Source organism: Erpetoichthys calabaricus, chromosome 4 (assembly GCF_900747795.2).
Source record: "Erpetoichthys calabaricus chromosome 4, fErpCal1.3, whole genome shotgun sequence".
In the NCBI taxonomy this organism is placed as follows: Eukaryota; Metazoa; Chordata; class Cladistia; order Polypteriformes; family Polypteridae; genus Erpetoichthys; species Erpetoichthys calabaricus.
The window spans coordinates 23,375,265-23,401,516 of NC_041397.2; the positions used below are offsets into that span (position 1 = coordinate 23,375,265).

The 26,252-nt window shown below is 42.3% G+C and overlaps 1 protein-coding gene across 3 annotated transcripts in view; it reads right to left on the reverse strand.

Annotated features, from left to right (window-relative positions):
• Positions 1–26,252, reverse strand: part of slc25a15a (solute carrier family 25 member 15a) — a 61,416-nt gene that overhangs the window by 15,904 nt on the left and 19,260 nt on the right. For all 3 annotated transcript variants that reach the window (XR_003715925.2, XM_028799254.2, XM_028799256.2), the window contains 2 exons: positions 20,913–21,052; positions 1,794–2,052 (listed from right to left, as the gene is read on the reverse strand). Coding sequence is in view for 2 of the 3 variants with exons in the window: in XM_028799254.2 (XP_028655087.2) it covers positions 1,794–2,052; positions 20,913–20,988 (335 nt within the window). In the remaining variant the exon portion in view is untranslated. The remainder of the gene's footprint in view (positions 1–1,793; positions 2,053–20,912; positions 21,053–26,252) is intronic.

The window sequence follows — 26,252 nt, forward strand, 5'->3', positions numbered from 1 at the left end:
CAGTGGTGTTGGATTGACCCTCCCAGGCATCTAGGAAACGCGTTTGAGCATATGGGACGATGAAGGGGTGCGGCGAGGTATATTTCGGCCAATGTCAAAGAAGGCAGGAAGGACAGGAATTGGATGTCGGAGTCGTTGACCTGCTTGGGTGAGATGGGGAGAAAAGGAATGAGAGAGCCGCGATAGACCTGCCGAGGAACCTAACCTGAAGTCCTTGAGCGTTTCTCTGGATTTTGAAATATTTGTTGTTTGTATTTAATCTCCACTGATATGGATTATTTATTAAGTTTATTATATTTGCACTGCATTTTATTATTTTAATAAATATACACTTTGGCTAAAGAAAGTTGGTTGTTGTCCCTCATTTGCTGCTGGGTCAACCCTCCATCTTAGTGTTGGGAATATCTTGGCATGGTGACCCCTGAAACTGCATGTAAACTCAAGTATAGCGGGAAGGAATGTTTTATGTGAAGGCTATTTGGACGTAATCATTAAAATGCTGAGTTTCACTGAAGGAAGAGGAGTCTGCATCTCTGACAGAGACATTACTTTTATTTAATTCTCTAACCCCAAGACTGTTACTTGAACCTCGGAGGCATAGCGTTCATCTTGAAACAGGAATTACCAGTAACCATCTTGCTCCATTCATAAACACCAACTAATCTTTATGTTCTATAGAATCGTGCATGGGGAGTGCCATTCCCAAGTATTTTAACAACCTGTAAATTTGCAATAAGAAACCTATCCTTCAAACCCCCAGACCACAATGCCAGCCAAAACAGAGAATGTGGTAATTGCATGTGCCTACGGGACTAGTCTGCCATACCAAATCATACCCTGCACAAAAAAAAAAACAACAACAGAACATTACAATGCCCTCCATAATGTTTGGAGGTCCGAAAACTGAAGATGGCTGCATTAGAGGACTGGCAAAGAAACACTTGAGAAGATCCTCAGCACCTGGTGATGTCAATGAATGGCAGACTTCAAGCAGTCATTGGGATACACGACAAAGAACTAAATATGACGGCTTTAGTAGCTCTGCCATTGCTGTGTCACAAAACATTATGGTGCCCTGAAATGTGCCAACCATGTTGACGAAGTGATGTCATTTCTACATGCTGTGACTGAAATGTATGCAAATACCCTGCAATGTGCACTTTAATCACAATGTCTTAATTGTTTGAATTGCAAACTGTCACACACGTGCCATTGGGAGGCAGCAAAGGGGCCTGAATAATAGAAGTACCACGCCAGACTGGGGGGTGGCGAGCTACAGTAACTTTCTCTCTCAATCCTCTGCAGACCATCCATGGCAAATCCCGCTAGGTCCTGGCGCCATTGATGACATCACTTCCGGCGCTACTGATGACGTCACTTCCTGTCCCAGCCTTTAAAGCCACCATATTTGCACTCCTAAATCAGTTATGTTTTGGACTCCAATCTGTTAACAACTCAACCAGAATACCCATTTGCAGCCAAGGTATAATATACGGGTGGCTGCCCCCAGCCTTTTTGATGTTATTGTGACAAAGTTTAAACTGTGGAGCAGAGGGGCACATCACGGACAAATGTGTCTTTGTCCCAAACATTATGGAGGGCACTGTATTGCATAATTAATGGTGAGGAATTCTGTGTTATTAACAGGATACACTTAAAATATGATTCTGGCAACTCACAGGTTGCAGACTCTCATGTACGTACGTAGCAATGTGGAGCAAAGTTCTTTGAGGGTATTCTCGCTCCTGTTGTTCTTACGTATTTTACAAATGGCTGTGTGCAGATAAACTCACCTGAGTACCATGCTGTGGTCTTTTCCTGCCAAACGCCTAACAACTTGCTGACAAAAGCCATACGACATGAAGAGCACCGAGTTCTCAGCGATATTGGCCACAAGAGCTGGTATGGTTCCATGGTACAGGCCTTGAAAGCCAACCTGCCGGTAAGTCCTCACAAAACAGTCCACAAAGCCCTTATACATGGTGGGAAAGGTCTGCATTTTCACTTTGGCGGTGTCAAAAGGCTGTCCACTGAGCACACAGGCTGTTCCTCCTAAAACATATAAAGAGGCAGGGAAAGAAATAGCGTAAAACTAATTAGTTTGAAGCAATTTATTGTTAAACATGTCTTTTTCAAAAATACGCTCTGGGGTGCCGCTTAAGCCTTTTGATGGACTGGCATTGCACCCAAGCTGGTTTGTACCTTCCACCCAGTGCTGCCAGTATGGAAAAATGAGCTAAGCTTATATTTGAAGCATATATTAAGCACTTTAGCTAAGCGTATATTTGACTATACACTTTTAAGATGAGCAATTGAAGTAATGATTTAAACTGGGTTATGATAAGTGCGTTGTGAAAGTATTCATCCCCCTCTGTGTCTGTCCTGTTTCGTCACATTACAACCCGATATTAAAATGGATTTTTGGGGTATTTGTACCATTTAATTAACAGAACATGCCTAGCACTTTGAAGGTGCAAAATATTTGTTATTGTGACATAAGTAATAATTAAGACAAAAAAAAACAAAATCCCTGAGTGTGTAATAAGTCTTCACTCTCCAAAGTCAATACTTTGTAGAGCCCCCTTTTTGCTGCAATTTTAGCTTAGATGGGCAGAGTAAACTTGAAGTCATGTCACAGATTCTCCACTGGATTGATGTCAGCTATTCCAGGACATTTCAATATTTCCTTTTAAACCACTCCAGTGGAGTTTTAGCAGTCTGTTTTGGGTCATCCATTGTGCCACGCACGGCATTTTTGGACAAGTTCAACTTTAGTCTCATCTGACCACAGAACCTTCTTCCATGTGTTTGGTGAGTCTGTCACATGCTGTTAGCAAACTACAAATGTTTTTATTTTTTTATTCTGTAAGCTGTTTTTTTTCTGGCCGCTATTCCATAAAGCCTCACTCTGTGGAGTGTACGGCTTAAAGTGGTCCTGTGGACAGATACTCCCATCTCTGCTGTGGATCTTTGCAGCTCCTTCAGCGTTATCCTTGGTGTCTTTGTTGCATCTCTGATTAATGCCCTCCTTGACCGGTCTGTGAGTTTTGGTGCCGGCCTTACCTTGTCAAGTTTGTAGTAGCGTTGATTTCTTTCCATTTTGTCATAATAAATGTATATGTGCTCTATGGGTTTGGAATATTTTTTTATAACCCTACCCTGATCTCTACTTTTCCACAACTTGGTCTGTGACCTGTTTGGACTGCTTGATCTGCATGTTGCTTGCTTAGTGGTGTTGCAGGATCAGGGGCCTTTCAGAACAGGCATCATGTGACAGATCATGTGACACTTTGATTGCTCACAGGTGGACCCTAATCAACCAATTATGTGACTTCTGAAGTTAATTGGTTGGACCAGAGCTTATTTAGAGGTGTCCAAGCAAAGGAGATGAATACATGGGCAATCACAACTTCTCAGTTTTACTTGTTTGTTTGTTTCTATACATACATACATATATATACATTACATACATATATATATATATACACATACATACATGTATATATATATTATAGTCACACACTCATGTGCATGCGAGACAGCTAAATGGCTCAAAACATGATCATTCCACACCAGACCAGGGGATGGCAGAGTGCACTGATCCTTTCTCTTTTTCCTCTCCAGACTGAACACAGGAAATTCCGCCTGGGCTCGATGAAATCACTTCTGATTCCGGGCTCAATAACATCAATTCTGGTTCCTGCCCGGATTACCTCATTTCCCCTGCCTGGCTTTAAAGCGCCATGTTTTTGTTTGCCTGCCAGTTCTGTTTTGGACTGATGTCTGTAAAGACCTGTGAAACCAAATCTTCTCTTTTTGACAGCCATTTTCAAGTATACAGGTGGCTGCCCCCAAACCTTTTTGCTGTGTGGTCTGAGTCCTTTCACAACATACAGTATATATACACAGTATATAAACTACTCAAAAAAATTAAAGGAACACTTTGAAAACACATCAGACCTCAATGGTAAAAAAAATCCTGCTCGATATCTCTACTGATATGGACTGGTAATGTGTTAGGAATGAAAAGATGCCACATCGTTTGATGGAAATAAAAATGATCAACCTATAGAGGGCTGAATTCAAAGACACCCCGAAAATCAAAGTGAAAAAATGATGCAGCAGGCAGGCGAGTCCATTTCGCCGAAATTTCATTGCAGTAACTCAGAATCGTACTTAGTAGTTTGTATGTCCCCCACGTGCTTGTATGCATACCTGACAACGTCGGGGATTGGGTTTTGAGGCATGCTCATAATGAGACGACGGATGGTGTCCTGGGGGATCTCCTCCCACATCTGGACCAGGGCATCACTGAGCCCATGGACATTCTGAGGTGCAACCTGCCGGCGTTGGGTGGACCGAAACATAATGTCACACCCAGAGATGTTCTATTGGATTGAGGTCAGGCAAGCATAGAGGCCAGTCAATGGTATCAATTCTTCATCCTCCAGGAACTGCCTGCATACTCTCGCCACATGAGGCTGGGCATTGTCGTGCACCAGGAGGAACCCAGCACCCACTGCACCAGCACAGGGTCTGACAATGGGTCCAAGGATTTCATCCTGATACCTAATGGCAGTCAAGGTGCCGTTGTCTAGCTTGTAGAGGTCTGTGTGTCCCTCCAAGGATATGCCTCCCCAGACCATCACAGAGCCACCACCAAAACGGTGCTGAACGATGTTACAGGCAGCATAAGGTTCTCCACGTCTTCTCCAGACCCTTTCACATCTGTCACATGTGCTCAGGTGGACCTAATCTCACCTGTAAAAAGCCAGTGGTGGACCTGCCAATTCTGGTATTCTGTGGCAAATGCAATCAAGCTCCACGGTGCTGGGCAGTGAGCACAGGGTCCACTAGAGAATGTTGGGCCCTCAGGCCACCCTCATGAAATCTGTTTCTGATTGTTTGGTCAGAGACATTCACACCAGTGACCTGCTGGAGGTCATTTTGTAGGCTCTGGCAGTGCTCATCCTGTAACTCCTCGCCCAAAGGAGCAGATACCGGTGGGCCCTACTGATGAGTTAAGGACCTTCTATGGCCCTGTCCAGCTCTCCTTGAGTAACAGCCTGTCTCCTGGAATCTCCTCCATGCCCTTGAGACTCTGCTGGGAGACACAGCAAACCGTCTGGCAATGTCACATATTGATGTGCCATCCTGGAGAAGTTGGACTACCTGTGCAACCTCTGTACGGTCCAGGTATCACCTCATGCTACCAGTAGTGACACTGACCATAGCCAAATGCAAAACGAGTGAAAAAACAAATGAGGAGGGAAAAATGTCAGTGGCGTCCACCTGTTAAACCATTCATTCCTGTTTTGGGGGTCGTCTCATTTTTGCCCCTCTAGGTCACCTGTTATTAATTTCATTAACACCAAAGCAGCTGAAACTGATTAACAACCCCACCTGCTACTTAACTGACCAAATCAATTGCCCAAAAGTTTCACTGACTTGATGCTATACTCTCATTAAAAAGGGTTCTTTTAATTTTTTTGAGCAGTATATATACAGTATACAGTAATCCCTCCTCCATCGCGGGGGTTGCGTTCCAGAGCCACCCACAAAATAAGAAAATCCGCGAAGTAGAAACCATATGTTCATATGGTTATTTTTATATATTTTAAGCCCTTATAAACTCTCCCACACTATTATAAACATTTCACGCACAATTATACAGCATAAACCCTTTGTATTCTCTTAGATATTAGGTAAGATTCGTTGAAATTATGTATGTAAACACAGTTTACATACAGTAAAACCTAAATATTATTTTAAAGATATCGAGTGTCTCCGATATCACATATGTTACAGCCATTACGACAGACAGGCCACCAGCAATAAATATGTACAATGCAAGAAAAATTGTATACAGTAAAATGTGTGTACAGTGACACTCAACTATGTACATGTAATAAGTACTGTACGTAGATAATTAATTATGGTTACTCACCAACAATGACACGACGACTTGTCCGATAACGATGAGTTTAATTTTACTGCACTACAAAGGAGAGCGTTACAGCTCTTCTAAAGGAGCCTCTTCAGGCTACTGTGTAGCACCGCTGTTGTTCTTCTTCCAGCACTCTTCAATCCAAATCCCTAAAGCAGATTCCATCCAGACTACTGCCTTATCACATCCACTTGCAATTCGTTTTGCACCCTGGTTAAAGGACACTGCGGCCGTAGATCTTATATGCTTTTCCTCCTTTTTAAATAAAAAGAATCGTGGACTCATTGATGCTGTAATGGTGTCCTGCAGCGGTGTAGCTGTTTCCTTCCTTCAACATATCCAAAACTTTTACCTTTTCTGCAATCATTTGCATCTTCTGTTGGCGCTTGGACACGGCTCCTGCAGCAGTAGCAGTAACGTGTGTTAATGATGAATGAGTGAGATGAGACTTCCTGGTTAATGCAGCACTCCGTCGCTGAGCCAATCAGCAGCACACAGGAACTTAACCGAAGGCTCTGATTGGGTAGCTTCTCAGCCATCCGCCAATAGCGTCCCTTGTTTGAATTCAAAGGCGTCCCTTATTTGAATTCAAAGGCGTCCCTTATTTGAATTCAAATGGGCAAATCAACTGAGGAAGCACACGTACTGTAGACCGCAGACATCCGCGAAGCAGTGAAAAATTCACGATATATATTCACATATGCTTACATTTAAAATCCGCGATGGAGTGAAGCCGCGATGGAGTGAAGCCGCGAAAGACGAAGCGCGATATAGCGAGGGATCACTGTATATATATATAGATATATATATATTCATTGCATTCGTAGTCTGTGCCACAATCTGATTGTATGGGTGGTTACCTACCAGGTAACACTTGTGGTTGGTCAGCAAGTCGGCTAACATTCGCCACGGTGCCCTCCTTCAGTTGCGAGAAGCAGATCATAGAATGGTTGAAATATTTTACTGTCAAATAATGCAAAGAGTACGCGACACGTGTTTCGCCCTAATTCTGGGCTCATCAGGCGTACACACTCACTGCACTCCCTTACGGGAATCGAACCTCGGACGAGTGCAGTGAGTGTGTACGCGTACTTTTTGCATTATTTGACAGTAAACTATTTCAACCATTCTATGATCTGCTTCTCGCAACTGAAGGAGGGCACCATGGCAGATGTCAGTCGACTTGCTGACCAACCACAAGCATTACCTGGTAGGTAACCACCCATACAATCAGATTGTGACACAGGCTACGAATGCAATGAATGTAATTACCCCGATCTACATGCTGTCAAATAAACAAACCACACGCCGTGGCGCAATGTTAGGGGCTTCACCTCTAGCGCTGATGTCCGAGGTTCGATTCCCGTAAGGGAGTGCAGTGAGTGTGTACGTCTGATGAGCCCAGAATTAGGGCGAAACACGTGTCGCGTACTCTGCATTATTTGACAGTAAACTATTTCAACCATATATATATATATATATATATATATATATATATACATATATACATGCATACATATATCCATCCATCCATTATCCAACCCACTATATCCTAATGACAGGATCACGGGGGTCTGCTGGAGCCAATCCCAGCCAACACAGGGTGCAAGGCAGGAAACAAACCCCAGGCAGGGTGCCAGCCCACCACAGAGCGCGCACACACACACACATACACACACACCAAGCACACACTAGGGACAATTTAGAATCGCCAATGCACCTAACCTGCATGTCTTTGGACTGTGGGAGGAAACCAGAGGAAACCCACACAGACACGGGGAGAACATGCAAACTCCACGCAGGGAGGACCCGAGAAGTGAACCTGGGTCTCCTAACTGCGAGGCAGCAGTGTTACGCACTGCCACCACCATGCCGCCCCACATACATATACATACAAGGTATTTTATTTTCAATCCACTGCAACCATTTGGAAATTATTGTTAAGCCCATTATATAAAATCCAAATGAAAATCCATTTTAATTATAAATTGTCATGTGACCAAAAAGGGTAAATAATTTCGCAAGGCACTGCATGTGAAACTTAATTACCTGTTTATATATATTTATTTACCTTAAATTATATTATTTATATTTATTATTTATATTTGTTGTCATACTTATATGAAACTTATTTATATTTATTTTCGTACTTATGAATAGTTTTATGTGAACATTTTGAGCACTTAATTTTACATGATATAGTACTTCAGTTGCACCTTTTGAGCACTTTTTTTTTTTTTAATATATAAGTGTAAACTGCGGTGGGTTGGCACCCTGCCCGGGATTGGTTCCTGCCTTGTGCCCTGTGTTGGCTGGGATTGGCTCCAGCAGACCCCCCGTGACCCTGTGTTTGGATTCGGCGGGTTGGAAAATGGATGGATGGATGAATAAGTGTAAAACTAACTGGATTTAGCCACCAATATAATAAAGCCCTTAGAAGCTGGCAGCACTAGAGTTAACATGTTGAAATATTATCCCAGAGGACTGGGTGGAGGATTAGCAATTAGAGGGCATGGCAAAAAGGACAGGAGAACAAGGATGGCTGTTAGGGGTGTAAGTTGTGCAGCAGGCATGGATGAGCATGCAGGGGATAACAATGGATGAATTCCAAAAGATGCTGGCCATTAGCATGTTCAGGTGAGGGCCATTTTCACAAACACGGCCTTAACTAATATGTAATAAAGTCTCACTGAAACCAATGGCTCCTGTCTCTGTGTCAGTTTCTGGCTACGAATATTCTACAACACCAGGAAAGGTATTGTGGTAAGAGGTCTGTGGTGAAGCCCTGTTTTAATAAATAACCAGGAGTCCTGGAGCGTGCAGATGAACGTGTGAATGTGTGTGTGCACCGCTCTGAGGCTGATTGTGTGCTTGGTTGATTGCACACCAACGTGGAAATGAGAGCGGGTCAGTCAAATATTTCATTCACACCTCAGAGCGGGTGGAGGACAGCACCTGCACCTAATCGGGAGGCTGCATGGCAGACGGAGAACAAGAAAGAGAAAAGTAAATGTTAACTGACCGAGGCATTCCTTGTAAGGTTTTATGCTATACAAGAAATAAATTGTTGTTTCTTTGTTTCGGTTTTCTGCAGTGGCATCCTGTACTACTGCCTCCTGGTCAAAGTATTCTACAGTTGCCATTTTTATCTTGAGAAAGATATGAAGAGCTACAACACAGTAACACTTTAGTTTAGGTACTACAAAAATGTGCGTCTATTACTCATTTACTCTTTTGAAACATCGTAACACTTATACAACATCAGTAAAGTGTTAATTCATCTCTACAATGTGACCTACTAACAAAATGTCACTTTGGAGTGGTCTAAGGGGGCTTAACTGAGGCACATTTCTCTGGATATTACGTGTTTATATTAACAAGTCATTGTACCATCATGTCAACACGCCACACAGCACAGAGATGAATTACTGGTCTCCTGATGTTCCATAAGTGTTATGAAGACCAAAAGAAGCTTTTGTTAAGGTCTCGTTACATAAAATTAAATGAGTAAGAGATGCAGTACCTAAAATAAAGTGTTACTGCTATAATAGTTTCACCCCACTGAATTATAAAAATTAATCATACATGTATAATATACATGCAGTATATCTTATATATAAACTTCTACTTGTGGAAATGTGTGTCTGTCTGTCTGGCCCAAAAGTGTGAGGCTACAGCATGAAGCTCAAAGAGCCGGCAAGTCGGCCCCAGGTTCATGAGTCAGAAGAAGAAAGAAGAACGAGGCTACAGCATGAAGCTGAACGAAAGCGACTCCATCGCCAAAGTGAAAAGTTAAACAAGGGAGAAACTTGCTTAGCCATTGATAGACGAAGGGGGCGAGCACATCCACAAAACGAAAGTGCCGACTATGCATTTCAATTTTTTTCTGACAATTTCAATAGTTTCTAGAAGCCCGGGCTTTTAACAGCACAGGCTTACACAGCTAGTATTATATACACACACACAGACATGGACACATTTGTTGGCCCCCTCACTGAAAATGTGCCAAAATGAAAAGCAATTGACCCCCGTATGCCTGCATACCTTTGACACGTCATCGAGTAAAGCAAAACAAGTGTGACAAGAGATCAAGAGTTGCTTATTCTGCAAAGATATTCTAAAATGGCCTGGACACATTTGTTGGTACCCCTTGACAAGATCAGAAATAATTGAATTTGAGTGAATTTTCAAACTTCCTGCATTTTTGAATTTGTATCACATACTGTATGTCTCCAATTGTGCAATCAGTTATTTACTGCAAATGGAGAAAAGTCGTCACTCTGCTGTTTGGTGTCATTGTGTGTCCCACACTGAACATGGCCCAGAGAAAGCAAAGGAGAGGCTTTTCTGAGGAGTTCAGAAAGAAAATGATAGAGAAGCATGTGAGAGGCAAAGGCAAGCAGCTTCACGATCATGTGACAACTGTTGCAAATATTTTTAAGAAGTTTAAGGCTCGTGGGATTGTAGCCAACCTCCCTGGTCACAGCCGCAAGAGGAAAGACTGACCCCAGAGTGGGCACAAGGATAGTGAGAATGGTAGCCATCAGCATCTGATCACACCATCCATTGCTTTTTGAGTGGTCTCAATGGAAAGACCCAGGAGGGTTCCTCTCTAAAAAAAAAAAAAAAAACATAAAAAAGCAGACTGGATTTTGCTAAACTGATATACTGATGAGCCACAAAGCTTTTGTCATTTAGACAGATGAGACAAAAGTGCATTTTTTCGCAAGTCACAGGAGTTCTCTGTCCAGAGAAGAAAAAATGAAGCTTTCAAAGAAAAGAACAGCAGACATACTGTGAAACATGGAGGAGACTCAGTTAAGTTTTGGAGCTGCTTTGCCTTGCTGTGTCTGACTTGGGGTGCCTTGAGTCTGTGCAGGGAACAATGAAACCTCAAGACTATCAAGACATTCTGGAGCAAAACGTACCGCTCAGCGTCAGAAAGTCCTGTCTCGGTCCTCCAATGGCTAAGAACAAAACACTGGACTCTTCTGAAGTGGCCTTCTATGAGCCCCGATTTAAATCCTATGAACATCAATGGAAAAAACTGAAACATGCAGCCTGCAGAAGACCCCCTTCAAACCTGACCCAACTGGAGCCGTTTACTCAGGACTAGTGGACCAGAACACCTGCTGACAAGTGTAGACGTCTTATTGACAGCTCCAGGAATGGCTTGTTTGCACTGATGGCCTCTGGATGTCGTACAACAAAATATTTATGTTAAGAGTCCCATCATTTGTGTCCACGCCATTTTCATTTGTAATGTTATTTGAAATATTGTGCTCAATCAAAACTCAAAGTCATGATTTTTGTTAACTTCGTAATAAACAATGATGGGGGCCAATGACTTTTTTCAGTTTCAATTTATTTCAGAGACCATTGTGGGTTCCTCTTTTTTCATGGAGGGGTACCAAGAAATTTGTCCACGTTAGTGTGTATATTATATATACGAGGGGGGACCCAAAAATACCCGGAATTTTGTTGTTGTTAGGTTGGCACTTTCTGCAAAATTCGTCCCGCGATTGCTGACAGCAGATCAAAAAGAGCGTCGCCTGGAAACTTGTCGTGAAATGAAGGATCAGTTTGATAATGACCCAGATTTTTTTTCCAAAATTATTACAGGAGATGAATCGTGGTGCTACAGTTACAATCCTGAGTCGAAACAGCAGTCCAGTCATTGGAAAACCGCGAATTCTCCTTGAGCAAAAAAAGCTCGGCAGGTGAAATCAAAAGTGAAAACAATGTTGATTTCTTTTTTTGATGTCAAAGGTCTCGTGCATTATGAATTTGTTCCAGCAGGTCAGACTGTAAACCAAGCATTCTACCTAGAAGTGTTAAGAAGGTTGTGCAACAGTGTGAGAAGGAAACGCCCTGATTTGTGGGAGTCGGTCGATTGGTTCTTTCATCATGACAACGCTCCATCTCACACTGCTCTCAGCATTCACCAATTTTTGGCAAGAAACGGTATGACAACCCTGAACCACCCACCCTACTCACCGGATTTAGCTCCGTGTGATTTCTTTTTGTTCCCTCGGATGAAAAAAGACTTGAAAGGAAGGCGTTTTGCTGACGTCGAAGAGGTGAAACAAGAAACGACCAGAGCATTAATGGGCATTACTTCAGACGAATTTAAAAAATGTTTCGAACAATGGAACAAATGGTTAGATAAGTGTATTTCCGCCAATGGAGAGTACTTTGAAGGAGACTAATTGTAGTTTGTACAGAAAATTAAATTAAACACGTTTTAAAAATATTTCCGGTTATTTTTGGGTCCCCCCTCGTATATACGTATAGGCGTCACAGTGGTAGCACTGCTGCCTCGCAGTTAGGAGACCCGGGTTTGCCTCCCAGGTCCTCCCTGCGTGGAGTTTGCATGTTCTCCCCATGTCTGCGTGGGTTTCCTTCGGGCGCTCCGGTTTCCTCCCACTGTCCAAAGACATGCAGGTTAGGTGCATTGGTGATCCTAAATTGTCCCTAGTGTGTGCTGGGTGTGTTCCCTGCGGTGGGCTGGCACCCTGCCTGGGATTGGTTCCTGCCTTGCATCTTGTGTTGGCTGGAATTGGCTCCAGCAGACCCCCGTAACCCTGTGTTAGGATATAGCGGGTTGGATAATGGATGGATGGATATACAATCATATATATATATATATATATATATATTATGTGTAAACAGACACACAGTCACAGCACATATAAATCTCACATACATACATGCACACGTATAATTATATATTTATTATGTATACTCACAAACACAGCAGGGCGGCACGGTGGCGCAGTGGGTAGCGCTGCTGCCTCGCAGTTAGGAGACCCGGGTTCGCTTCCCGGGTCCACCCTGCATGGAGTTTGCATGTTCTCCCCGTGTCTGCGTGGGTTTCCTCCCACAGTCCAAAGACATGCAGGTTAGGTGGATTGGTAATTCTAAATTGGCCCTAGTGTGTGCTTGGTGTGTGGGTGTGTTTGTGTGTGTCCTGCGGTGGGTTGGCACCCTGCCCGGGATTGGTTCCCTGCCTTATGCCCTGTGTTGGCTGGGATTGGCTCCGGCAGACCCCCGTGACCCTGTGTTCGGATTCAGCGGGTTGGATAATGGATGGATGGATGGACAAACATAGCACATATATTATAAATCTCACATACATACATGCACACGTATAATTATATATTTATTATGTATATTCAGAAACACAGCACATATATTATAAATCTCACATACAAGTATTTCTGCAGCATGATTCAATTTCTCTAAATATACTGTAATACACAATCAATGGATTATCAATGGTTACTTTCATTAAACAAGGATCAAATGTAACCTTTTGAGGACTAAGTGTTCACAGTGCTTCAACTACTAACACATATTTGTGTTTTGTTAACAAGTAACTACTGTACTTTAAATAAAATGCAAGTTAACTAATGTCAGCAATGAGTCAATCCATGCCTCTCTTTTAATAAGAAACTCCCTTTATAAGTTTGGACTATGCTATAATAGACACACAATTGCTGCCGTTTGTCAGAGTGGGAGCCTTGGCGGTTGATCTTCAGAAACTCCTCTCTTATCTGCACTTGCTACGCTGGATTCTTTTACAGGTCTCTCTGTCAATTCAGGTGGAGTGGTGGCTCTGAGACTAGGGATCTGCACTGGCAATCGGAAGGTTTGCCAAATCCTGTAAACGCCAAAAATGACTCTACTCCATTGGGCCCTTAACCTGCAGTTGCTCCGTCCTGGGTATGACGCTAATCTGCATCTATCTCTGTATGTAGGCCCTTCAACCTGCAGGGAAAAACCTGGGGGTTGGTGGCAGAACTGGCACTCCAGCCACCATCATAAAACCTCACACTGCTCCACTCCATCTGAACTAGTGTGGTGCTGCACTCGGGTCCTAATCTGGGATCCTGAGTTGGTTTGTCATGTGGTGGGTGCGGCAGTGCGCTGTATCGGTGCAGGCTCCTAACCTCTCTCTCTGTCTCTTTGTCAATTCACTTGTCCAGTGAGTCATTGACCACAATCTAACATGGGGTCTTACTATAATTAAAAGAGGCAGCAGGCTAACAGACGCCTTGAACTTCCTCTGCCAGCATGTTTTTCAATGCTTACGGACAAGGAGATATACAGCACCGTGTCTTGTTCATTTAATGGGTAACAGATATTCAGTAACAATACTTTGATCAACAGGGGACAAGTTAGAAGGGTTCTTCTTATTCTCTTGTCTGTTTTCCAATCCCAAAAGTCTAAAGTCTGGACATACAGTATATGTTTTTATTAGAAGTCATGAAAAGGATCACTGAGTACTTGGCTATTAAGTGAAGAGGAGGCTCCATTTAGGTCTGTAAGTGCCTTTCCTTCAAAGGGCGTTAGAAAATTGTTCAAAATGTATGCTATTTTAAGCAGGACACCAACAATCTTGTTACAAAAGCTACTTGCTACAACAAGCTGTCACCCTTTAGTAGAAAGTTACACAAAACACATGGCCCACACTCTGCCTGTCTAAGCACTGGAAGGACTGCCAATGGATGTGTGCTTTTGACAGAATGGGGAACACGTCTCTCATTGTTTGGAGTCAGCTGGTTCTGCTGGTGAATGCATGGGCTTTCCTCTAAGTGTTCTACATCACCCAAAGATGTACACGGCATGTTAATCAATGACTCTACATTGGTCCTATGTGAGTGTGACTGTGAGTATGCGTGTTCCCCGTCCGGTGTGATCCTGAAATAGATTAAGCAGGTTCAGGTGTGTTTGTTTAGGCGCTGTGTCGTAGAATTCCACAACCTGCACCATTTATATAAAATTTATGTCCGATTGCAATTCAGGGAGTGGGTGTAGAAGTGATCCACTTCTACAAGTACTTTAGGGTACACATCATTCACATGCTGGGACTGATCTCTGAACACACAGGAACTATAGAAGAAACAGCTTGATTAGACTCTCTTTCCTTAGGAGACTGCATTCCTTTAAGTTTGGAAGTGACATCCTTCACATCTTCTACAACTCTGGGATGGCCAGTGGGATTTCTTACACTGTGGTGTGCTGGGCTGGTAACATCAATTCAAGAGAGGCCCACCGAATCAACAAGCTAATTAAAGGGGCAGCTTCAGTTATGGGACACACTCTGATGCACCAGGGGTCATAGTAAAGGAGAGATTTAAAACAAAACAGTGTCATTATGAACAATGCTGCACATCTTCTCTCTGACACAACAACACTAAGACAACAAATTATTCAGCAGAAGTGTGTCAAGAAACATTATGGGGGGTTCCTTTATAACAACAGCAATACGCGTGCTTAATCATAATGCCTCACTGGGACGACCAAGTCACAGGTTTTCTTTTCTTTCTTTTTAGATTTTCTTCATTTTTAGTTATTCTGATATTATATATAAAATATATGTGTGTGTGTGTGTTACCAGCCAATCCTGATTTTAGGACACACTAAACAGACCAAAACAGTCTGGATAAAGTACGATAGGATGAACCCAGCCCAAACCAGATTATGCCGATATCAATGTAGAGTTCCCAGAACAAACTGATTAGTCCTAGTCTAAACTAGTTTTAGCCTGCAATCGCACTTTCCTAGGCCAAACTGATTCATCCTATCACACATGGGACAAACTAGGCTTGGCCAAGTCTAATCTACAGAAGAACAGGCCATTCAGCCCAATAAAGCTCACCAGTCCTGTCCACTTAATTCTTCCAAAATAACAAGTCAAGTTTTGAAAGTCCCTAAAGTCCTACTGTCTAACACACTACTTGGTAGCTTATTCCATGTGTCTGTGGCTCTCTGTTTGAAGAAAAACTTCCTAATGTTTGTACAAAATTTACTCTTAACAAATTTCTATGTCCCTGTGTTTATGATGAACTCATTTTAAAGTCACAGTTTCGATCCAATGGACTAATTCCCTTCAGAATTTTAAACACTTAACTCATGTCCTCTGTTAATCTCTTTTTGATTAAACTGAAAAGGCTCAGCTCGTATTATCTTTCCTTATAATTCATCCTCTGCAGTCCTGGACTCGGCCTGGTTGCTATTCTCTGGTCCTTTTCTAGTGCTGTTATGTCCTTTTTGTAGCCTGGAGACCAAAACTGCACCCAGTACTCCAGATGAGGCCTCACCAGTGTGTTATAAAGCTTGAGCAGAACCTCCCTGGACTTGTACTCCACATATCAAGGTGCTATATAACCCGGCATTCTGTTAGCCTTCTTAATGGCTTCTGAACACTGTCTGGCAGTTGATAGTGTCGAGTCCTAAATTTTTCTCGTAAAGTGTACTTTGATCTTCAGACTTCAAACTTAACAATTTTACTTCCTATGTGTAATACTTTACATTTACTGACATTAAATTTCATCTGCCACAAATCTGAGCTTACAAAAAAATAACATTAATCAGACAAACTGTGTGGGGAGCAGAGAAACTTTCAGAAGGACAACAATCACTGCAACACTCCACTTATCTGGGCTTTATGACAGAGTGGCCAGAAGGAAGCCTCTCCTCAGTAAAAGAAACACATGGAAGCCCACTTGAAGTTTGCAAAAAGACACCTAAAGGACTCACAAACTGTGAGAAACAAGATTTTCTAGTCTGATGACACCAAGTTTAGCACCATGGCTGGTGGACACAATGCCCCGGTCATTACTGTGCATTACCATTCAACGCTGAAACAGGGTGGTGGCCGTGGAGTTGTTATTCAGGGGTGGGACTAGGAGACTAGACAGGGTTGAAGAAAAGCTGAAAAATGTAAAGTACAGAGATATCCTTAATGGAAATCTGCTCCGGAGCACTCAGGACCTCAGACTGGGCCAAAGGTTCACCTCATAACAAGACAATGACAATAAACACAAAGCAAAAGAAGCACAGGACTGACTTAGGGACAACTTTATGAATGTCCTTGAGTGGCCCAGTCAGACATCTCTGGAGGTACCTGATAATATCTGTCCACTGACAGTCTCCATCCAACCTGACAGAGCTCAAGAGGATCAGCAGAGAAGAATGGCTGAAAATCCCCAAATCGAAGTGAGTGAAGCGTGACACATGAAACCCAAGAAGATTCCAGGACATAACCATTGCCAAAGTGCTTCAACAAAGTACCGAATAAAAGGTCTCAATACTGGTGGCAATGTGATATTTCAGTTGTTTTAACTTTTAATACAAAAAAATTAGCAAAATTTCCTAAAATCCTGTTTTCGCTTTATCATTCTGAGGTATTGAGTATTGTTTGATGAGGGAAAAATGACTTTAAATGATTTTGAGATAAGGCTGCTACATAACAAAATGTAAAAAATGTAAAGGGGTCTGAACATTTTCTGAAGGCCCCGTATTTGAGGAAGATTATTATGGGCCTAGAGGTTTATTGTTTTTTTTGTTGTTATTAATTGTTCTCCATTACTTCCCCATCCATCCATCCATTATCTAACTCGCTATATCCTAAATACAGGGTCACAGGGGGAGGCAATCCCAGCCAACACTGGGCGCAAGGCAGGAAACAAACCCCGGGCAGGGAGCCAGCCCACCGCAGGGCGCGCACACACACACACACACACACCAAGCACACACTAGGGACAATTTAGAATCAATGCACCTTACCTGCAAGTCTTTGGACTGTGGGAGGAAACCGGAGCACCTGGAGGAAACCCACGCAGACACAGGGAGAACATGCAGACTCCACTCAGGGAGGACCCAGGAAGCGAACCCAAATCTCCTTACTGCGAGGCAGCAGCACTACCCACTGTGCCACCGTGCTGCCCCATTACTTCCCCTCTTGTACCGATTATGTCTAATAAAATGTCTGTGTTTGACCTACTCACTGCCTCTCTGGGCTTCAGCTTGGTCCAGTGACAGCGTTGGAACTGCCCTGTTTGGTCCATATATGATACCATAAATCTGTTATGGAATGAAACAATGCAGTCATAAGAAAAAGTGTGGGGACCCCTCTCAGCCTGCATAATAATTGACTCTACTTTCAACAAAAAAGATAACAGTGGTATGTCGTTCATTTCCTAGGAACATCTGAGTACTGGGGTGTTTTCTGAACAAAGATTTTTAGTGAAGCAGTATTTAGTTGTATGAAATTAAATCAAATGTGAAAAACTGGCTGTGCAAAAATGTGGGCCCCCTTGTCATTTTGCTGATTTGAATGCCCGTCACTGCTCAATGCTGATTACTTGCAACACCAAATTAGTTGGATTAGCTCATTAAGCCTTGAACTTCATAGACAGGTGTGTCCAGTCATGAGATATAAAGGTATTTAAGGAGGTCAATCGCAAGTTGTGCTTCCCTTTGACTCTCCTCTGAAGAGTGACAGCATGGGATCCTCAAAGCAACTCTCAAAAGATCTGAAAACAAAGATTGTTCAGTCTCATGGTTTAGGGGAAGGCTACGAAAAGCTATCTCAGAGGTTTAAACGGTCAGTTTCAACTGTAAGGAATGGAATCAGGAAATGGAAGGCCACAGGCACAGTTGCTGTTAAACCCAGCAGGTCTGGCAGGCCAAGAAAAATACAGGAGTGTCATATGAGCAGGATTGTGAGAATTGTGACAGACAACCACAGATCACCTCCAAAGACCTGTAAGAACATCTGTACATCGTTCTACAGTTCAGCGCAATTTGGACAAAGAACATCTGTATGGCAGGGTGATAAGAAAGAAGCCCTTTCTGCACTCACGCCACAAACAGAGTCGCTTGTTGTATGCAAATGCTCATTTAGACAAGCCAGATTCATTTTGGAACAAAGTGCTTTGGATTGATGAGACAAAAATTGAGTTATTTGGTCATAAAAAAAAAAAGCGCTTTGCATGGTGGAAGAAGAACACCGCATTCCAAGAAAAACACCTGCTACCTACTGTCAAATTTGGCGGAGGTTCCATCATGCTGTGGGGCTGTGTGGCTAGTTCAGGGACTGGGGCCCTTGTTAAAGTCAAGGGTCGGTTGAATTCAACCCAATATTAAGAAATTCTTTAAGTTAACGTTCAAGCGTCAGTCACAAAGTTGAAGTTACGCAGGAGTTGGATATCCCAACAAGACAATGACCCAAAACACAGTTTGAAATCTACAAAGTACAATGTTCTGGAATGGCCGTCACAGTCCCCTGACTTGAATATCATTGAAAATCTATGGGATGATTTGAAGCAGGCTGTCCATGCTCGGCAGAGATCAAATTTAACTGAATTGGAGAGATTTTGTATGGAAGAATGGTAAAAAATACCTCCATCCAGAATCCAGACACTCATCAAAGGCTATACGAGGACAGCGTCTAGAGGCTGTTATATTTGCAAAAGGAGGCTCAACTAAGTATTGATGTCATATCTCTGTTGGGGTGCCCAAATTTATGCATCTGTCTAGTTTTGTTATGATGCATATTTTCTGTTAATCCAATAAACTTAATGTCCCTGCTGAAATACTACTGTTTCCATAAGGCATGTCATATATTAAAAGGAAGTTGCTACTTTGAAAGCTCAGCCAATGATAAACAAAAATCCAAAGAATTAAGAGGGGTTCCCAAACTTTTTCATATGACTGTATAAAACTATAGTATGGAAATGCTTGTAAATATTAACATTCACTTATGCTTAAAATGGTCCTTTCATAAATATTTTTTTCTTCACGGCAGAATATTAGGATATACTCTTCTAGGTAATTAATTCCATTTCCTCTACTAAATTACTCAACATATTGAACATATATTTCTAAGGTTGAAGGAAATCAACTTGGATCATGCATTCTACTGTACACCAATCAGCAACACCATTAAAACCACTGAGGAGTGAAGTGACTAATACCGATCACCTCGTTACAGTGGGACCTGTCAAGGGGTGGGATATATTAGGCAGCTAGTGAACAGTCAGTTCTTCAAAGTGATGTCTTGGATGCAGCAAAAATGGGCAAGTGTAAGGATCTGAGCATATTTGACAAGGGGCAAACTGTGATGGCTAGGGCATCTCCAAAATGGCAGGTGTTGTGGGGTGTTCCCAGCATTTACTGGTTAATACCTACCAAAACTGGTCCAAGGAAGGACAATCAATGAACCAGTGACAGGATCATGGACACCCAAAGCACACTGATGTGTGTGGGGAGCGAAGGCTAGCTTGTCTGTTCTGAACACACAGAAGAGCTACTGTAGCACAAATTGCTGAAAAACGTAATGCTCACCATGGGAGAAGGGTGTCAGAACACCTTATGCATCACAGCTTGCTGCGTACCCACAGACCATTTAGAGTGCCCATGCTGACTCCTGTTCACTGTCAAAAGAGCCTACAATGAGCATGTGAGCATCAGAAATGCATCATGGAGCAATGGAAGAACGTGGCCTGTTCTGAGGAATCAAATTTTCTTTTACATTGTGCGGATGGCTGGGCGTGTGTGTGCACGTCATTTACCTGAGGAAGAAATGGCAGCAGAATCTACTATGGTAAGAACAGAAAGCCAACGGAGGCAGTGTGATGCTCTGGGCAATGTTCTGCTGTGAAACCTCAGGTCCTTGCATTCATGTGGATGTTACTTTGACATACATCACCAACCTAAACATTGTTGCAGACTATATACACCCCAGTGACATTACATGATGGCTGTGGCCTCTTTCAGCATGATAATGCACCCTTTGTCATACTCCAAGAATTGTTTAGGAATGGTTTGAGGAACATGACAGAGTTCAAGATGTAGCCTCCAAATTCCCCTGATCTCAATCAATCAAGCTTCCATTTGAAGTGGTAGAAAAACAAGTCAGATCCAAAGAGGGCCAACTTCCCAACTTACAGAACTTAAAAAGATCTGCTGCTAACATCTTACCAGAGGTCACCTTCAGAGGTCTAGTGGAGTCCATGCCTCGACAGGTCGGAGCTATTTTGGTGGCACGAGGGGGTCATACACAATATTAGGGAAGTGGTTTTAATGTTGTGGCTGATTAGTGTGCATATGGCATAACTCATTCATTTTTACAAACCCAAGGTACACCACTTATTTAATAAATGCTTTTCTTTACCAAATGCTCCAGCAGAGAGGTCGATAACAGCCTGGACAGCAGGATGAGGACTCATTTTATCTTTTGATTTCTGCATAGCCGCTCTTAAATATTACGATTAACCTGATGAAGTAGTTCTGTCGGGGAGATAAGGCAGACTCCTAAAAATCACAAAAAAAAGAAAAGAACACAATCTATATCAATGTTCTGCTCATTGTTGTCTTCTGTATGTACTGTAGCTATAGTTTTGCTCTCCACAAAGAAAACATGAATGTAATAAAGATGTATATATGTATATTTTTCACATAAGTGACAAGTGCTATACAAAAGCTATATTACATATACACATTGTTGTAAGCCCCTCAATCAGAATACTTTGTCTTGAAGTTATTTGTACTTACCTTAAAAGAAAACTTGCATTACACATAACAGAGAACTCAGCAAGTAATACATTTAAGTGACATAGTATTATATTCATAACACATTTGTGCTTCTAGTCCAAATTTTACAAAGTCAGATCTGAAGCAAGTAATTAACTTTTATTTAACCACATCTCTCTATTATAAAAAAAAATCTTGGCAGGGAGACGAGACGTGATCTTCTCGGAAGACAATTTGACGTCCTGCGAGAGGCACTTTAACGTCATGCAAGACAAGGCAGTGAGACAGAAGGACAGGCTTTTAAATGATCGATGCGCAGCGTGACAAGTAGAGCACGCAGCTCACCAGCAGCAGCAGCAAAACAGCAGTTGATCCGACTGCATCTCCTTAGTGTGCGTTCAGCCACCCCCCTTCACAACGCGAGCAGCGTTATACGTCACGCGAGAAAGAGATTTAACCACACCTGGGGCAGGAAATAAAGGAGAAATATTGTTTTTACAAAACTTTTAAAGTAAAAGTGAAAATAATGCAAATGTAACAATTCCCATGAAAATAACAATCTCTTTAAATTGTTTATCTGGTAAACCAAACCTGGGGGTGGGCGAGCAAAGCGAGCAGGGGGCAGAGCCCCCTAGTATTCAATAGAATAAAAATGTTCAATAGGGAACTACGCATAAAGGTAATGGTGCCACTCTTTTACTGGTTTTGATGTATGAACAATAGTAAATCAAAAAGTAAATGCAATTTGAAAATTACGTGGTAACCACAATGAATAGAAGCTGACATTTGGAATGACTTATGGGTAGTTTGAGCACACACAGCGCAGTGCTCTCCTGTCAGTCTAGTTGAAGCTAAGGTCAAATTAACATGGATGCTCTGCTGTGATACTGTGCCATTGTTGAACAATTTGCCGTAATGAGATTTCTTTGAGCAGAGTGAGTGAAACCTGCTGAACCTCACAAGAGGATGTTGGCTCAGTGCATAAGTTGAAACAGCAGGACTCAACGAGAAGTTTATGAATGATTGGGTAGAAAGGTTTAAACTGGGAAGAACAAGTGTAACTGACAAAGCTCAATCTGGTCGACCATCAACATCACTCACACAAACCTCCATCGACATGGCAAATGCCTTCATCAGAAAAGACTGACAGATTACACAGTCCGCTGTTGCTGCTCGTTTGGATATCAGCTATGGATCTGCATATGCCACAGGGCATGATGACTTGTGTTACTATAAATGAATACCCAAACAGCTTGCTGATCTACACAAGCCAACATCCTTCTCACTTGAGCGAGAGAAGTGAGAAGGTCAAAAAGAAAGTCAGAGGTTAAAGGGACATGATAGAGAAAGGGCAGGATTCAGACACAAGCCAGTGTGACGAGGAGCGGAGGCAGACAGCCAAGAAGACAGTCCCAGGACAGGAGTGTGCTGCTGCTGTTCAAGAGGGGACCAAGAGCTGCTCCTGCTGAGTGATCTGGAGAATAAGAGGGACCGATCGCTCCAGGAGGGCTCCCATTTAAGTTAGAGTAGTGGCAGCAGGAGACCAAGGGAGCAAGGCTCCACTCCTCTGGTGTTCTCTCCTGTTCATAAATCTTTTGTATTAGATCCCACAACACATTTACTCCCTCTTCTCCTAAACTGTTCCATACTTGTGCTAAAATTTCATCTGGCCATGTTGCCTTTCCATTTTTCATTTTTTTTTTCAGTGCCTCCTTTACCTTCTCCCTCCTTATTCTTGGTGCTAGCCCTTTATTTGGGACTCCATCCCAAAGGAATACCACCCTTGGATTTCTACTTTGAAAATATTGACCTTTTCCTTTAATTGAGATCAGCTGATCTGTGTTTTCTATTCAACAAAATGAAGCTTATCATGGTGCCAGAGAGAGGCAACATGTTGCATGTTACACTCACTGTACTCTGTATACACACAATGCTACTTCTTCTTCTTCTTTCTGCTGCTCCTGTTAGGGGTTGCCAAAGCGGATCATCTTCTTCCATATCTTTGACCTCTGCATCTTGCTCTGTTACACCCATCACCTGCATGTCCTCTCTCACCACATCCATAAACCTTCGCTTAGGCCTTCCTCTTTTCCTCTTCCCTGGCAGCTCTATTCTTAGCATCCTTCTCCCAATACACTCAGCATCTCTCCTCTGCAAATGTCCAAACCAATGCAATCTCGGCTCTCTGACTTTGCCTCCCAACCATCCAACTTGAGCTGACCCTCTAATGTCCTCATTTCTAATCCTGTCCATCCTCGTCACACCCAATGCAAATATTAGCATCTTTAACTCTGCCACCTCCAGCTCTGTCTCCTGCTTTCTGGTCAGTGCCACCGTCTCCAACCCATATAACATAGCTACACACACAATGCTACTACTATTTCAAAATGCTTGAAAATGCAGGCGCTGTTGGACTGATCTGTTGAGGCTGTGATGCTGTTTACAATGTTGTTACTCTGTTGGTTGCTCCATCTCTGTTTTGTGTGTTGCTACCATGCAGCTCCACGCCTGTTAACAGAAACAATCTCAACACCTCTCTAAAATGACATTAGACTCAATTACATCATCATTCATCTGGAAATTTAATCTGACCACACATTCAAAAAGGCAACTCTACAAAAAGTTAAAGCGATATGGCACTACCTAACTTTCAATCTCACTACTGGCTAGCAAATATACACACTATAATATCTTGGACATCTACAGAAATTCATGAATTCACACCCACCTGACTTGCAGTGGAAAGCAAATCCCATTCCTAATCTTCCTTGTATGCCCAGCTCTGTGCTCCAATCAATACTAACTATCATCAAGTTACCAGCAGTCCAGTCGTCCACTTGATGGAACCAATGCAGGACATGCTCCAAGGCAGGGAGGGATGCTCTTATCTGTTTCTTGTATACATGATAATCACCTTTTTCAAACCTTCTCAGACCTACTCAGTCTTTAACTTATGGAATATACTAGGGATTAAGGCACTTGAGGCCTTTAAGCAAACAACGTATTTAAATCTTATCGACTATTTTGCTCATGATTGTTTCCATACTTTTTTCAATATGAAAATTAGAAATTTTGTTAAAAATTTCCATATCTGGCACCAGTATTAACCTTAGAGGCCATACTGGTTAGTCACATGACTCGGATAGGACGGCACGGTGGCACAGTGGATAGCGCTGCTGCCTCGCAGTTAGAAGACCCAGGTTCACTTCCCGCGTGGAGTTTTCATGTTCTCCCCGTGTCTGCGTGGGTTTCCTCCGGGTACTCAGGTTTCCTCCCACAGTCCAAAGACATGCAGGTTAGGTGCATTGGTGATCCTAAATTGTCCCTAGTGTGTGTGTGTGCATGTGCCCTATGGTGGGCTGGCGACCTGCCCGAGGCTTGTTTCCTGCCTTGTGCCCTGTGTTGGCTGAGATTGGCTCCAGTAGACCCCCGTGACCCTGTAGTTAGGATATAGCGGGTTGGATAATGGAAGGATGGATGACTCAGATAGCATTTCAACAAATATAAATATATTTAAACAAAAATCTACCATTCAAAGATCCTAAGGAACGCTTGGAAAGGGACCTTGCAGTTGGCATCTCAGAAAAAGAGTGGAACTCAGCCATACATTAAATACAATTTAGTTCTACATGTGCCATACATTCCATAATTTAATTAAAGTTCTTTCATTGGTGACATTTAACTTGTTTTAAATTGTCCAAAATGTACCCAAGTAAGACTCAACTCCAGCTTCACTAGGCCATGTGTTTTGGAAATAAACTAAATTAACATAATTTGGGACCAACATTTTTACAGATATCTCAGATAGCCTCAGTGTTACATTCAATCCTAATACACGAGTGGTAATATTTAGTGTTCTTCCTTGATGGCATTAAGGTGCAGAGTTAAATCAATTGTAAAAGTCGACACCACACAACTACAACTTATCTGCTCAACTGGAAGAAGCACAACCAACCTCATATAACTCAGTGGGTGAGCCTTGTTCTGTATTATCTTAAATTAGAAAAAAAACTAATTCTCTCTTAGAGAAAATGTCCAAAACCTTTTAAAAATATGGCAAGAATGAATCAATATTACAAAAACAACATAGCATTTTAGGCCACATTTTCATTCAAATGATGTACCTCAAAGGGCTTTACAAGGTGTCAAAGAAGTAAAGAATAATAATGCATACAACAGTACACAAAATACACACTTAAAATAGAGTCCTTAAATATATAATTGCTTTTTCAAGTCTCTAAATGACAGTCCGATGATATGGTCAGTTGGCCATGGTGGACAAAAACACCAAAAAAAAAATACACATACTGACCTGTGATGCACTTTTGTATGCTATTAATTGTTTTATTATATTTATAATATCCATCCATTTTCCAACCTGCTGAATCCAAACACAGGGTCACGGGGGTCTGCTGGAGCCAATCCCAGCCAACACAGGGCACAAGGCAGGAACCAATCCCGGGCAGGGTGCCAACCCAGCGCAGGACACACACAAACACACCCACACACCAAGCACACACTAGGGCCAATTTAGAATCGCCAATGCACCTAACCTACATGTCTTTGGACTGTTGGAGGAAACCCATGCAGACACAGGGAGAACATGCAAACTCCACGCAGGGAGGACCCTGGAAGTGAACCCAGGTTTCCTAAATGCGAGGCAGCAGCGCTATCCACTGCGCCACCATGCCTCCCATGTATGAATGTATGTGTTATTATTATATGTTTGATTGTAACATTGTAATGTTCTGGGTTTTTGAAAATAAACCAAACATACAGATTAAAAAAATCTCTCTAAATGTGTCTTTTTAGCCAAATACAGTCTAAAAAATCTTTAAAAAAATCAAAGCTATTAGAAAGTGTGAAATCTTTGGGCAACCTAGCTATTAGACAACCAAACCAGCTTGATGGACTGAATGGACTCCTCTCGTTTACCAAAATTCTTTTGTCTGTAGGGTTAATACTGTCAAATGTACAGAGC